This window comes from Polistes canadensis, unplaced genomic scaffold (genome assembly GCF_001313835.1).
Source record: "Polistes canadensis isolate GaletaPanama2010 unplaced genomic scaffold, ASM131383v1 scaffold_300, whole genome shotgun sequence".
Taxonomy (NCBI): domain Eukaryota; kingdom Metazoa; phylum Arthropoda; class Insecta; order Hymenoptera; family Vespidae; genus Polistes; species Polistes canadensis.
In genome coordinates, this window is record NW_014569847.1 from 40226 (window position 1) to 56531 (window position 16306).

At 34.7% G+C, this 16306-nt stretch overlaps 2 protein-coding genes across 4 annotated transcripts; both read right to left on the reverse strand.

Annotated features, from left to right (window-relative positions):
- Positions 1 to 2063: 2063 nt before the first annotated feature.
- On the reverse strand, positions 2064 to 9126 carry LOC106791361 (radial spoke head protein 3 homolog B). 2 transcript variants are annotated; one of them, XM_014756940.1, is made up of 9 exons: positions 7975 to 9126; positions 7694 to 7780; positions 5853 to 5937; positions 5582 to 5749; positions 3256 to 3384; positions 2906 to 3109; positions 2544 to 2706; positions 2381 to 2467; positions 2064 to 2287 (listed from the first exon to the last, which is right to left on the reverse strand). In XM_014756940.1, exons 1-9 carry the CDS (start codon positions 8883 to 8885, stop codon positions 2121 to 2123), a joined length of 2001 nt encoding a protein of 666 aa, XP_014612426.1. In that variant the 5' UTR covers positions 8886 to 9126; the 3' UTR covers positions 2064 to 2120. The 2 variants fall into 2 exon arrangements, with proteins under 2 accessions (XP_014612426.1, XP_014612427.1); XM_014756941.1 differs by lacking the exon at positions 7694 to 7780 and having other exon boundaries at positions 7975 to 9125.
- A 3280-nt stretch (positions 9127 to 12406) lies between these two features.
- LOC106791356 lies at positions 12407 to 16266 on the reverse strand. Of its 2 annotated transcripts, none has more exons than XM_014756933.1 (3): positions 16182 to 16266; positions 13868 to 14323; positions 12407 to 13737 (listed from the first exon to the last, which is right to left on the reverse strand). In XM_014756933.1, the coding sequence occupies exons 2-3, from the start codon at positions 13893 to 13895 to the stop codon at positions 12875 to 12877; spliced, it is 891 nt and encodes a 296-aa protein (XP_014612419.1). In that variant the 5' UTR covers positions 13896 to 14323; positions 16182 to 16266; the 3' UTR covers positions 12407 to 12874. The 2 variants fall into 2 exon arrangements, with proteins under 2 accessions (XP_014612419.1, XP_014612418.1); XM_014756932.1 differs by lacking the exon at positions 16182 to 16266 and adding an exon at positions 15334 to 15850.
- Positions 16267 to 16306: the final 40 nt, after the last annotated feature.

Genomic DNA, 16306 nt, shown 5'->3' on the forward strand with positions numbered 1-16306 from the left:
AAAATATAAATCTTTGTTTTACAGAGCAACACGTTATTCGAGTTATTTCCATACTATCCAACCTGATAGATAGATATAAACGTTACATATATATACATATATATACATATATATATACATATGAGATAATATTTTAAGTATATTATGTAGGTGTGCAGAGATACTTTTAATCCTTTGCATTAAAGGCAAAGCCTTTTTCACTGAAGCGAACTAGCAACTTTAGACAATTTTCTGTTTAAATGTGTTACGTCCGAAAACGCAATATGTTAGATTTAACTAACTAATGCCGGTTTGTGCCACTCTGTAAGCACCGAGTATAGCTAAGACCAGGTAGGTTCGCTTTTCCCAAAAATTAAAGAACAATAAAAGTGGCAAAATAATATTCCAATACAAATAATTGATAGGAGGAATAAGGAGGAATTTGGAGGATTCTTAAGTGTGATGGTCAAAGTCTGTTCACCGTTGCTCTGGTTCACAAGTTGATTTAATATTTGGAAACATTATCTTACAGTTTCGTAAATGTACAATAATAAATTCCTAAATCCAACAAATGCTTACTCTTTAAGATTAATACGCAATTAACAAATTTAGGAAATTCTTCCATTGCTTCGTAATTGGTTCAATATTTCCAAATTCACTTGGTATTAGTGATGGCACTCAAACACACTAGTACACACACTTTAAGATACAGACTTATAACAATTCAGACAACAATCACTTCTTACAAAGTTACAACTAATTAATAATTGTAAAGGGAAAAAAAAACACAGAACAGAAAGAGAGATATTGATATGATGAATGAAGGAATGATCTCTTTCCTTATTCTATAAAGAGCTAAAAGGGCCCTATTATAAATAAAGGGTGAAAGATAAAGTTGTCAGGATTAACACTAAGAACACACATATATTTAATTTTCCATAAATTCAATTAACGTAAAGTTTTCACCATAGCATAAGAGAACTTAAACATAAAACATAAACGATATAATTCACAATTACATAAAAGGGCTTAATCCACAACACGTAAAAATACTTAAATTGAGACCACATAAAATCACATAAAACCACATAGGACTGACAAGACGAAATTCAGACTTTCATAACGAACTCCTACACAAAAACAATAACTGTCTCTCGGTCTTTTCCGCCTACATCTCCTCCCCACAACATTCCTATTTTCCTTCCCGAAACTCCCTGACCATTCCCGATCGCCAGACTTTCTAATTCCTTCTCCTTCCTACCGGTTTGGGAATGCTCCAAAAGCTTCGGCGCGATTAGCGATAAGGCGGCGATGTCTTTTCAAACAAAATCTATTCGACGATCGCACTCTTTTGTTCTCGTCGATCGTCGGCCGGTCTTTTATATTGTATATATATATCCTACATCTATTCAAAACTAATATTATATCTTAAAATATTCCTTACATAATGGAGAGCGACAAAAAGCAATGAATGATTTATATAAAATTAAAATAAATTAAGACATCCAAACTCACAAAAACTAAGACTTTCAAGAACAAAGATTCGAATTAAAACCAGACTCAAAAATCAACTAAGACTAAGAATTACAAAAACTTAAGACTCAGACTAATGTCCAGACAAACTCAAAAATTAAGACTAAGACTAAGACTAACGTGCAAGAAATAGGGAGGAGGTTTCCCGGTATATCGCGTAATGGAAAAATACTAAGAAAGATTGAGCATCGTTAAGGAAAAAATAATTTTCCAAAAATTATAAGTGTGGCGGAACGTCACAAATGACATATTTAAGATTAAAGATTTGCAACTGCATTGCACGCATGTATTGTTGAAGGGATTCATGAAACAGTATTGCCCAAATAAAACTTAAATAAACATCGTTACCGTTCGAATGAATGTGTTAAACCGAATGCTGACCTAGAGTAACTTCTCGAATGCAAAGGGTTAATATAACCACGGAAATATGTCCTTTATTAGGACGCCTTAAATGATTGCTTTATAAAATATACACGCATTTTTGAAAGCAAACACACACACATAAATATATATGTATAAAATATGAAATATAATTATTAAAAACAATTAAAAGAAAAATATGAAAGCAGAGCATGTAGACACACACAGGCTTAATTTTGTTCATATTATTATTTCTTTAAAAAAGATAGTTCGTCGTAGTTAAGAAAATGTTTATCTTGACCACCGTCTTCCAAATGATTATCGGCAGATATTCGTCTTCCAGAAGGGCCATATTCCTCCTCACCTAATCTTCTATATGTCTCTACTCTGTTTTCCAATATTTCTTTGATGATTACTAAAAGGAATAAAAAAACATGACAATAATCAATTCAATCAATAATCCATGATTATTTCCACCGAATTGGAATCCTTCCAAAATTTCATTTACCCATTAGCAACTCTCTGCTTTCGATCATGTTACCCATCTCCTTTTTAACTTCCTTCATCAACCATGGCATAAAACCTTCCTCGACATCTAAGAATTTGTTTTATTATTATTAATTTAATGACGAATGATTTTTTCAAATGCATATACTTTGAAATTCATGTACCTGCTTTGATCTCATCTAAAAGGAATCCAGACATTTTTAAACCTTCTAAAACAGCCGGCAAAAGTTCAGCGATATATCCTGTCAATAAAACAGCAGCAGCGACACGATCTTCTGTTTCTTGTTGAATTTTCACTGCTTCTTCGTGCTGTTTCAAGCAAAAATCCTGAAGACAGAAAATACATACACACCTCGTATAACAGTTGAATAAGATCTAATTAAATTGGTCTACTAATCATTCAATATAAAAACCGAATGCTACGTATATAGGTAATAACTATTTGACTTATTTTAACGAACAAGCTATAGGTATAAATAGTCTTGATCGTTAATGAAATAACACATTTAAATGAATATTTTCTAACCTTTTCTTCTCGAAGTCTTCTCTCTTGTTCTTTCAATCTGTTTGCTTCGGCTCTCTCAGCAGCTCGTAATTCTCGGAATCTTCTTTGTTGTTCTCGTAAAGCTGCCACTTCTTCTTCCTCTAAGACCTCGATCAAAGCTTGCTCAATAGTCTTACCAACGATTACTTCGACAATTGGCTGTATTTCAAGATCGAAGTCGAATAGCTGTAAAACATAATCATTCTGTCAAAAATCTTCGTAGATATATACGAAAAACGGAATTGATTTACTTTATGTACATCACGTATAAGTTTCTGCGAAAAGTTAGATAATTTTTCAAGGGAATAAAAACATTGGTCAAAAAGACTTACGTCTCCTGGTTCAATTTGTGTCGAGACATCCTCACCGGTTTTTACAAGACAGTACTTCGGCGTAGGTGGCCTGTCCAGGAAGTAATCGGTTTGTGTGCCAACCTCGAGTTCATCAGGTTTCTCGAACAACTATAATTTAAAAAGGAAAAAGTTCCTTATTTCTAATAAAAACTATAATTTTTGGAAAAATCATTTAAATAATTGGCTAAACAAAATTAAATGCTTGACTTTTCGGCAAAAAAATTGTGATATTCGGATTGAGCGGATAAAAATACATAAAAAAAAGTTTAGCTTCATCCATCGAGCTCTAAATTTAACGAAAATATAATACCGTATCGAAATAAACAAATTTTGAATGCGTTTTTCTCGAAACTATGTTTGTCAAGTCGCGGTGACCACTATAATTCAATAACCATTTGATGGATTTTGAAAAACTAGTCCTTTATGGAAGGATTTACGTTTATGTAAAAAATTTCGATTTTTTAACAATTATTTTTAACCCTTTCGCTACGAGCGTCGCCTATAGGCGACATCCGCGCGCCGTCCTGTGTGTACGAGCATCGCCTATAGGCGACATCCGTGCGACGTCCTGTGTGTACGAGCGTCGCCTATAGGCGACATCATCTACCTGTTAAAATGCTCAACTAAATAAAAATAGTTTCTGTAAAAATAAAATATTGTTTTTCTTTTAATCAAGGTTCACTATTTTTGACAATAAATAAAAAAACAGTGTACCATAAGCATCAAGATTCGATATAAAAATGCCGCSMTTATACGCCGATATATATATAGATATACAGAACGCTCGACACTCGATCGTCAAAACCAGGGCTTCTTAAACTTTTGTCATTCACGACCCCATTTATGATTGTGAGTTTCTTGACGACCCCATTTATGATTGCGAGTTTCTTGACGACCCCATACAAATATTACTGCTGTCGGTGGAGATAGCTCAAAACCTTCAACAAATGCACGTGTCTAGACGCTGCAAGTCCACTGTATTCCTCCAACTCTAGTGATGTTATAAAATGGTATATATAAATATTTGACATTAAAATCTCTCGCGACCCCATTTGGGGTCGCGACCCATAGTTTAAGAAGCCCTGGTCAAAACGAAAAATTCTCGCTGCAGAAGAAAAAAATTAGAAAGAGAAAAATATCGGTTTCTTGTCTCATTCGCACTCGTATACAAAACGCTCGACACTCGATGGCTAAGACGAAAAATTCTCGCTACAGCATGAAAAAATATCAGAAATATATAATAAAGAACTCTCAACAAAATCGATGACCCGCATAAAAATACTCGCTATCGCCTAAACAAATAGAAAGAGAGAAATATCCATTTCTTTTCTCACTCGCACTCGTATTCACGACCGAGAGACCCCAAGATAACGCATACTAGCTCGCTCGCCTGTAAAGACCAACGAAGGCCCCTTGCCCCCCCTTACAATTACTTTTCACCTTCATTTTCTCGCTTATTTTTGCAAATACGAAGATACACTTTAGAACATTTTTTATGTATTTTTCAATTCTCTACAACTTTTGTTTAAAACTTTTTTCGATTTAATGCCTAGATTCTAAGATATGGCTTTTTTACCCTTTTTAACCCTTTTTCTCAAAGATCTCCTGATCCAATTGCAAAAAAATTAGCACCATTCGATTCAGCGTCGTCGATGTACCATTATATCAAGTTTTTGGCCAAGAAACACAATTAGCTCAGTTTTTCTTTAGTTGACCGGAGAGACATTTTTCGGCGCAGGGTTCCGTTCAGTGCCGCTACTCTGGCGGCACGGTGGTCCGTACAGCAGCGTCACTCCGACGGAGCACACTCCCGTAGCGAAAGGGTTAAGAATTATTTTTAACAACAAAAAATTCATGATTCTTTTATCGAAAATCGAAAAAAAACAGAAGCCGCCATTTTTTAAATTTTCAAAAAAAAAAGAAAAAAGCTTCGATGAAAGACATGATTTATTATTAAATTAATGATATATATTTCTTTTTGTTTTTTTTTTTGGATGATCCAGTAAGATGTTCTGATGGTCACCGCGAAGCACTACTTGCGAAACGGCGAAGCCCCGCCCGACAAAAAAAGAATAGCGACATTTTAATAAATAATTAATATTTTTGTTAGAAATATTTTATAAGAGTCACAAGTGTTGAAACATAATATAAAAACTCTGTGTAATCAGTTTTATAAAACAAGCTTCATTATGTTATAAAAAAGAAATTATCAAAAATTGTTTGTTCACGCTTCTGACTGCATCTCCCCTCTTAACTATTGCTATATATCAATATAATAAAATAAAATTTTCTTCTTCAAACTTACTTCTTCGAGATAAAACTCAGTTTGGACGGGTTCGTGCTTGCGGCCAGGGATTGCCGGTGGCGATCCCGATCTTATGACTCTACAAATTTGTGCTTGCGCCCTTTTTCTTGCTAAATGCCTTCTTCTCGCTTCCGCTTGCCTTGCCGCTATCGATTGCTCACCATCGATCTACAAAAACGACATTACGACATTAAAAAAAAAAAAAACTGTCAACGAAGAATTTGAAGAAAAACTTCCTTCTTGACAATGAAATATGAATTATAATACTTACGAGGGCAGGTGGAGGGGCTGCGAAAGTACTTCCACGTATTACTCGGCGATCGTACATGATATTTCCAAAAGGGACCGTTTGATCACTGCAAAATATGACGCACGAATCATAGATTGCCGAATATAATGATTAAATGAATTTTTATCTATTTATTTATTATGATGCAGTATTGTACTTAAGGCCATTCTAGGATTTTCAAAAAGTCGAATTTTGTGTTATTGTTTTAAATGCTCCCTTGAGATCTCAAAAATTCGGCCAAAAATCAATATATTAAACAAATCCCATGTACTTCTCTAGCTGTTTGTTATGTACAATAAAGAAAAATGTATTGACTCGTCATAGTTGAAAATTTACAGTAATCGTTGGTACGGCCGTTGGACATCTCTAAAATAGAGAAGTCATCTGAGAAACGCTGCACATAGCCGCCATTTTTCAATAAATTATTCTGTAAAAATTACGTTTCTCGCACAATCAATCATATTTACAATAAACTTCTACTCCTTTGTAAACTCGATTTATTTAATATTTTTCCTGAACAAAAAAAATCACGGGAAAGCCTATTTTTCGGCCTCTAAAGTGGCCTAACCCCATTAGAAGACTCTAATGATATATGTTATATTTTATAATTCAATGAAGGGTATGCAATCGCTTGTAATAACCGCCAGAAAATTGTCTTATTTTCCACAGATAATTAAATAGTAAATTATATGTGATAATATATTATAATATATTATACTAGGTGTCCAAAAAAGTTGGGAACAAACTCATAGATTTAGGGGCAACATTCGACGAATGGGGAAGTCTGCATTCTTGCAGAAGAAAGAATTTTCCAAACAATTCTCATAACTGCCACAATGAATCATGAATATTTTTAAAAGCATATATCTTTTCAATAAATTGTTTTTTTACATAAATTTATATGAACTTTTTTTTCATCTATTTGAATTTATTCATACTTAAGTATAAGTTTGTACCCAACCTTATTGGACACACTATAGAGGTATAATATATATTAGGTATAGCAATTAATTCGGGGGTGCTCTTATAACAAATTTAGTATTTATTTATAAAGAGTAATCATACATTGGTTATCTTTCATTGTGACGAAATGAATTTAATTTCGAAGCACACCGAATTCATTGTAACATTTACCTAATAATAATGTAGCATACGAAAAAAGATCAGAAATAATCATTATAAAAATTTAAATTTATTAAAATTAAACGTAAATCGAAAGACAAGCTTATTATAAAGCAATTATTAAAATTGTTTCTTATATTCTTGAAATATTCGAAAAAGCAAATTTCTATCTTTCTTTTTCTCTTTTTTGCACTTATTTTTCTTTTCTACAGGCAATCGACGAATAGGCCAATTGTGTTCCGACTATATCGTGCCGCATAGTAACACGAGCGTGCTGCCTACGAATCATTCAAATCGTTAACGTGATAGATAAGAATCGGTAAAAATAAAAAACATGTTTAGAGCGGTTCTGAAGGCAAAAAATGCGTTTCATTCTGAGAAATGATGAAAATTCTTATAATTATTGTTAATGAACTATTTGATTAACAGTCATAACGTTGCGCATTTTAATTCATAAAATGTATCTATATTCGGATATCGACGATCAGTAATAAAAGAAAGAAAAAGGAAAAAATGGAAAATAGAGTCCGAGAAAAGGGAATGAGAAAGAGAAAGAGAAAGAGAAAGAGAAAGAGAAAGAGAAAGAGAAAGAGAAAGAGAAAGGAAAAGGGAAGTGAAAGTGAAAGAGAAAGAGAAAAAGAAAGAGAAAGAGAAAGAGAAAGAGAAAGAGAAAGAGAAAGAGAAAGAGAAAGATCGGTTACCAGCCGCGAAGGCCAGGCAGCTTATTCAGCATCGTGCCCTTGATCGGTTCCAACTTTTTCGGTAAACCTTGCGGCGTCATCAGTAATCTGCGAGAAAGAAAAAAAAACAAATCGCGCTCTTATGGGCTGTTATTACCTTGATTCGCCCTTAGGAAAAAATAAAGCTTTCATATAAATTTATAAGGGGGAAGGATTTGAAAATAGCAAAATACAAATAATGAAGTTATTTAGGGGAGAAGAGAAAAAAAGAAGAAAAGAAAGGGCTACTTCGCCGAACTTACAGGCCGTCGTTCACTCTGATGGAAAACTTCCTGTTGTTGTTTCTCCTAGCACGTTGCTCGGAACAAGAATAGAAAGCTAGGGTAGTTGCGTTGGTCTTGTCAAGTGCAAAATTAACGGTGGCCTTGATGGCTGCCGCCGCAGCCGCAGCCGCTTGACATCTCGCCTTGTGTTTGCTATGACGTACTTCTGGTTTCTTGCCGAACGACACTAGAGGTTTCAGTCTAGAACGGGAAGGACCTTGCCAATTGTCAGTTTCCTCGTTCTGAGAAATACCTCCTCCTATCGTTCCTCCAGCAATGACCGCAGGAGTGTTCGTGATCGGGCCAATGCCAAGAAGTGCTCCTACTTCCGGCGGTGGCATTAAAAACTCTCCGCACTTGACTGTCGTTATGAACGGTTTTCTTCGTCCTTGAAAAATCGACTCGTTCCTCTTGGAGTCGCGACACTTTTGCAAAGATTCCTCGTCTTCTTGAATTTTTCTCAACTTCGCGTTGAGTACCTCGTTGAAATCTTCGGTTGAAAGATGAATACTAGTTCTCTCGACATTTTCTATTACGTTATCTTTCCTTCGACGTTTGTCTTCATCCTCGAGACTGTTCTGACTCTTCGCATGTTGTTTTCTCCCTAATGGATTGATCTGATTACCTTGAAGACTCGCCAGAAACAAATGTTCGTTTGACTTGCAAATACGTCTGCGAGCATAAAGATCGTTCTTTACGTTTTCCACTCTGGTGGTAGTCAGTTTCGAAGCTGAATGCGTCTCTTCATCGTCGTTTACGTGTACAAGAGGTAACTTCGATTCTAAACTGTCCCTCTGAACAATCGTAAAACCTCCTGAATTTTTTCCTTCGCAATCAAATGATTCTACATTTGCGGTTGACGGCAACGTTGATGAAATTCCAGTTGGCATAGCGAGGAGATCTCGTTAATTTATGCTCTTCATCCTCGAGTCTCGACGTTCGAACAATGTAGTAGTATCCTTTCGGTGATCTTTAAGTTAAAAATAATCGATGTCCCGACGTCCCTTACAAATGTCGCAGGAATTCGATCATTTACAGACTGATCTTTATTTTTATTATTCATTAATTTGATGTATTATATGTAATATTCTCTGTGTATTTCTCCCTCTTCCTCTCTCTCTTACTCTCACTCTACTTACAAGAAGAAAAGCAAAAATTTCAAATAAAACAAGACATAATATAGATATCTATTGTGTATAAAATTGATTTCATAAGTTGTATCTCTCTCAAGTTTATTTATAATTCAAATATGTATATCAACTACCACGATGGTATTTTCTCTAGTTTCGTTAGTTTTCTTTTACTTTCTATAGAAAAAATGTCGACAAATTTTCTAGAAACACGAAAAAAGGAATAAAAGTATCTCAGCCGAGGTGGTTCGCACTAGACTGACTAACACGAAATCGTTCGTGAAAGTTCAGAGACTGGACAATGTCCTACAATCGAACGATCAATGGTAGGGGGATGTATACGTATACGTATATATATTGGTATGTATGCTCGGTGGCTACTCAATAACGCTGACCAGCTCTTAACATTGCGCATGCTTGAGAGGAATGAATGTACGTATACTAATACGCATATATACACGTAGTAAATACGCGTTAAAAGTTAACGATTAATTCTTGTGAGTTCTCTCGCTTTATTCGCGACTGACCTAAACGTAATCTTTGAACCTGCATCTCTACTTTCGCGTTACTTCAAGGTGAACCATGCCTATTTAATTTAATTTAAATAAAATCGTTAAATAGCCAACGGGGCCGAGCCATGTTAGATTACTATTGTAATTCCCTTTGGATCATCAAAGCCAAGCAGCAACCTCGGTACGATTAGTAAAATGGATGGGTGACCCGTTTAGAAACAACACACAGTGCTGTTGACACTTTGGTAATTTGTAGAAAAATGACTTGACGTCACTTGATTGTGTTTGGGAAATTACAAAAAACACAATAAAATGTAGATATACTTTTCGATAGAAACAAATTACTACACTTTATTTATACGTTTCTCGTTGAAATTTCGCGAAAATAAAATGATATATATTCTCATTGTGTAAGATTTCTTGTTTCTTTTGATCAGAATATCTGATTATAAGTTTCGCCGTCCGTCCTTGGTGAAAAAACATGAATTGTTCGTGCAGATGAGAAGAGCGATTACAACGTTAAGATTTTGCGATTTCTACCGTCTTTTATTACTCGTTTGGAAAAAAAAACCTTCCCTTTAACAATTCATCAATTTGTGCGATTTAGTTTCATCAATGATATATCATTCAGAGAAAATAGACGAATTATAAATATTTCAATATGAAGTAATGGTATATTAACCGACGGTATGATGGTCCCATCATACTTCGTCAATTTCGTGTCGAATAAAAAAGTAGGATCGATCTTCTAAATTATCCTTTTCTTCCTACGATTTCCGATTATTTTCTATATATTCGAATAAATATTTATTTTCCCCTTAAATAAAAAAATAAAGTTCTTCATATACTTGTGCATAAGAAGAGAAACGACAGATGATAAAATCATGCAGCTCGGCGGTCATTCCCCTTCTGTACGCGTCGTCGCTATTCCATAAGCCCATAAACTCTACGTATAGCATGATACGTATATATATATATATATTAGAATGTATATGTAACTACTCGATTCACGTCTAGGACCACAAATGTATACGGTGGTCGTAGTATTATCGATGTCCAGTACTTTTTCAGTTATCGATAATACTTTTTTCTTTTTTTCTTGCAATTTCCATGGTATTAAAAGCTAATAATGCATAAGCATACAATGAACATTTAACGTCTTTTACGAGATCCATACAGATATGAGAAAAAAAGTTAGTTTTCTTCGTGACACTTAACTAAATCGATATTTTACGCTCAGTACAACCTCACGAGGTCGAAGTTTGCATGGTAACACAACAACATCTTCAACTATTTCGTTAACGAAGTACACGTAAACGTACCAATGTTTTATGTATACCTATATATTTCTACTGCCTACCATCTACTATGACCCGTCTCTCTCTTCGCACACAAAAAATAACTCATCATATTTATATATTATATTATTAAATTAATTAAACCTATATATAGAGAGAGGAGAAATCTCCCCTCTTCATCGCAGGATCCCTTTATCGTCGCGTCTACAGTTCCTCCTTTTCTACGGACCCTTTTCTCCTCCCACCCTAACCCCACGAACTTTCTGAACCTAATCTTTATTATTTTCTTGTTTTATATGTTTGTTCTCCTTTCTTTTCTTTTTTTACTTTTAAATTTGTACTAATTTCTTAAGATACAGATTTTCGACCGTATTCTTTTTTCTACCGTATTCAAAGAGACATACTTATTGTTTGTTTTTTACTATTGTATTTGACACATATAACAGTCGATTTGTTGGAGTACATTTATATAACTTACGATTAGTTAAAGTTTGATTTTTTTTTTGTTTCATTTTTTGCCCGTAGATTGATTGATTGATTGATTGATTGATTGATTGATTGATTGATTGTCCATCGATTGTTTACGATTCATTCGCGAAACGTTTCTTTGGAATTCCTATCTATTATTACTCAAATGAATTATTGTTCGATGCATGCCTGCTGTAGATCGACGGATCGATGTTTAAAATGAATAATACAAAAAGTTGCTTATAAATTATAAGAATACGAAAAGAAAGTGTACTTACATCGGTGGATTTCTGTACTTTTTCTGCATGTGCAATATTGCTCTGGGACTTTTAACGAAAGTGTACGTTTGTTTCTTGTCCATACAGGGCTCATTTGGAATGTTGTACGCTGCCAATCCTTGATTGCAAACTCGACACTCTTCCATTCTTCTAATTGCCATATTTTATGTTGCTTTTTTCTTGTACGCTTCCTTCAAAAATATAATTTAATGAATTTCCAGCAACTCTTGATCCTCGAACAGAAACGATATTATCAAACTTCGTCGCGAAGCACGAACCAAAGATATACTCGACTCACTGGATTAACTATACGTTACCAAGGCAACGTAACTAATTATATTTACCTTTTGTCAATACTTTGCCAAATAAAAATGAGAATAGATCAATTTTAATAGCTATAGTGAATGCGATGTGGTAAAATATAAAAAAACAAAAATTGTATTATTACTTTTATTATATTATTTCAATATATTATTAAAAAAAACACAATTTCAATTGGATTTTCCTATTTCGAGATTGAAACAATCTTGAAGTATTAATTATATTTTAATATAGTGAGTCTTTATATGGAAACGTTATTTTAAGTGCAGAAATATTCAAATTAGTAAATAAATTATTGTAGACGTTATTTAAATGATCAATACTTAAATAGAGAGAATTTAACATTAAATACACACACACAATTGAAATTGTATTTTTATGTATTATTTAGCCTGTGTATTTTTTTTATATATTTGAAAAAAAACAAAAATTGATTTTACAGATTTCTTTTCCTTTATTCATTATCGACTGTTCATTTTGAACCGTTGTGAGTACCATCTAACGACAAGAGTCTACACCAAGTTGCGTTCTCAACTGCTAAATTTTTCTTTTTATGAAATCAAAATTATTTATGTATACTGTTAGAAAAGGTTCTATATTTCTCTTTAACTTCTATTAATGCATTTATATTGATACTTCATTAGCTTTTTATCGTAAGCATAGAATAATTTTCTTCATTGTACATTTTTTTATTTCAAGTATAATCGCCATACGTTAAAATCTTGTGCTCACTTTTTTAAATGACTCTATCCAATTGGCATCTGTAGCAACACATACATATATATAATACAAAATTTGGAGAAAAAACATAAAATGACTACGCAATTGACAATTGTTTACAAAAGTTAATTGAAAAATTCGATATAGAAGACTTATTGCTTGTTAAGATGAAAATGCTGAGCAGCAGCGATCATTTGACACTTTTGTAATTCTATCTTTTGTTCTTTTAATTTCAACAATCTTTTTTTCATTTCCAACTCGTTTTGGCGCATAGTCATTTCCTCTTGATGTCGTCTCTCTTTGTTTCGTTCAGCCAATGCAAAGTTCTTTTCCATTTCGTCGAGAAACCTTTGAAATAGCGTCGTCAAAGTAATCTTGCATTCTAAATGTTCGCTATGTTTTTCCGGTACAGCGTCCGATACTAATGTAGCTAATGGATCACAATGTTCATTATTATTAGAATTTGAAGAACTTGTGGTTTGTTCCGACGTTGCTCTTGAAACAATCATCGAATATTTAATTGTTTCTGTCGGCGATGGAAAATCGTTTTCTTCCATATATACGTGTCTCTCTTTTTCGTTAAATATCTCATCGAGGGCTCTCTTATGTTCCCAATGGCCATAATGTCTCATTCTTCCAGGCTTTTTCAATCGTTCCCGGAAAATTAAGTTTTTGTACTTGCGTTCTAAAACACGCCATTTGTTCTCACACTTCTGTGGACTAAAATAAAAGCCGTAATTTTGCATTTCCAGAGATATCATTTCAAACATTTCTCGTAAACTTCTAATCCGCATCGACTGTCCGACCATCGACCGATACTTTTTATATTGACTAATGAGACAGGTGGTAGCCTTGCTAGTCCAGAGATTTAAAGCACCAACGTCCACAGTAGTAGAGGGTATCGTACCGTTGCCTTCGATACTGGACAAACTATTTTCATGTTCTTCCTCGACGTAATATTGCACTGCTGGCTCTATTTTAATTTCCATTTGATTTCCATCAATAATGTTCGGACCTTAATGATGAAATTAATAAGACAATCAGTCATATTAAAATAATATAAACAACGAGATTTGTGTGTTAGAAATTTGTTGATAAAGATGAAGTATCAAGGAAATTAAGTTAACAACAGCGGATTTACTCACCTCCCTGTTCTTTCTCGTCGTTTGCCATTTCTATACATCAAATTATATATAACCTTCACGAAACTTTGCACTCCTCCGAGAGAGATTCCATACACGAATACGACTTGTGTTCAAGTCGTATGAGACGGGATCTTTCATGTGGAGTGGTGGGGAGGGGTGTGGGGGAAAGAGCCGAAAACCCGAAGAAAACTAGTTCCAAACCGGTTTCACTCGTAGAATTGGTTCCGTACACGTCGATAAACAAGGCTCCGAGCGGTGGCCATTTTGTTTTCGCATTTGTTATTTTATTCCAAGTTAATTGACCAGACTTATCATATGAACGTATAATTAGATATTTTTACTATTCAGCATCGAAGAAAAAACTTCGATCTACGTCGTTGTTATTCCATTTTATTCCACGTTTTTATGTTAAGCACGCGTTAAGAATTAATGCTAAATAGTCGTATTCGGTATTTGCTGCAATGATGAAAAATCAACAGAAATAATTAATATAATAAATTCTATTAGCTGTTTAAATACCACCAGTCCTCCATTCATACTAATGAATAACGATTTCAACGAATTTCCAGTTTTTAAACGAGAAAATTGTGCGTCCAATTGGTCATCCATAGTTTTGGGTCATCGTAGATATTACCGTATATATTTATACCGGCATAGTGGGAAACCCGGCAATGCTAGCAATACCCCCCCCCACCCGGGCATTGTCCACAATGCATAGCATCATTTTTGACTAAGTCGGAAATGTATTCATATGAATATCGGTCTAAACGTAATAAAATCTTCTCCTACGATACGTAACAGTGGGCCCTACATAATAACACACCAGCATTGACTAAGTTTCAGTTTATAGAGATATGCATACGTATAGCGACACGCACAGTCTCAACACCCAACCAAGCTCGCTTTTGTGTATGTGTGTGGAAGCGGGTTGTGGGTTGTTTGTTGGGTGGCTGGGTGGCTGGGGGGGGTAGAAGGGGGGCAGCGGGTTACGTATGTCTGTGTGTGCCCGTTGCCCGATAATGTATTTTTTTGAATATTGCCTAAGTAACATTTGGTGTTCTATAAAATGCCTAAGTATCAGGTCAGTCCAAAAGTTCGTGCGCATTTAGCTCGTATGGTACTCACTTTCCAAGCTTGGATACTTTTCTAATCACCTTTAAATGGCGAAAGACTGTCCCATGACATGAATGTATCTTTTCTGCGATCTGATCCACTGTTAAATGTGGCTCTAATTCCACAAGATTTTTAAGAACGTCGTTATCAAAATCGACATACATGCTAGTAATGCACACGAACTTTTGGACTGACCTGATATTAGGTTCAATGCTTAGGAAAAGTCTGTAGAAATTCTTCTGTTTCCGATTTTGTCAAAAGGCGCTTTGCATTGCGGACGATGCCGGGGTATTGCTAACATTGTCGGATTTCCCACTATGCCGGTATATATATATATATATATATACACATACGTTACGATGCTACAATTTGTGGTATTTATTGCGAAAGAAATGTAATTCCATTAGGCATTCTTGTTAAACTGAAAGATTCGTTGCGACGATGTGATTGATGACAATTAGATTGTTTTACGCTAATATAACAAAATGATACTTATTTGCTCCTCGCTATTAACACATTATATTACTTATCACATCTATTGTTTTGCATATACACCGAATCTCACTGTCAAACAAAGTAATATTTGAGTCACTAACGGATAAAGTGCAAGATAACAATTATTAGTGTCATTGTTAAAACTATACATGCACTTTTTAAGCTATGTACAGATAACGGTAGACGCGACGTAGTTTCAGTTATGCAACTGCAAAATAGACATGGAATATATTTACTACTAACAATAAAAAAAAAAAGGCTAGACAATATATAAACAATATATGAAATTTATTGTTAAAAATATGTATTTAGTGGAAACAGTTTGTTCGCATCGTCGCAAAAGGCACATAGTTTGAATTGTTATTCAAAAAAGGAAGATTAATTTAAAAGAAACATACATAGACACAAGTATTTGAGGTAAATTTGACAATAAATATCATTGCAAGCGGTATGAATCGATCCTAAGGTTCTCGCGGTGGTCGTTCAATGGGGAGGAAGTGAGGGCGTAGAGAGGAGAGAACGCTAAAGGGTGGTGGAACAGGAGAAAGAAGAGGAGGAGTAAAAGGGTTCTCGCGTGTTACGAGTGAGAGGCGATCGTTCGTCGACGGATGCAGAGAGAGAGAGAGAGAGAGAGAGAGAGAGAGAGAGAGAGAGAGAGAGAGAGAGCTCGTTTGCTTTTTATTGCTTGTTGCGTGTGTGTGCGTACTGTATCAAGGTAACGTGTGCGCAAGCAGTGAGTGTTGCGTCTCTCGGTGTTACTGCTGGCTTCCTAGCAGCCATCATCATCGTCGTCGTTGTCCCCGTAGCAACGACAGATAAAACGGCTTTCTC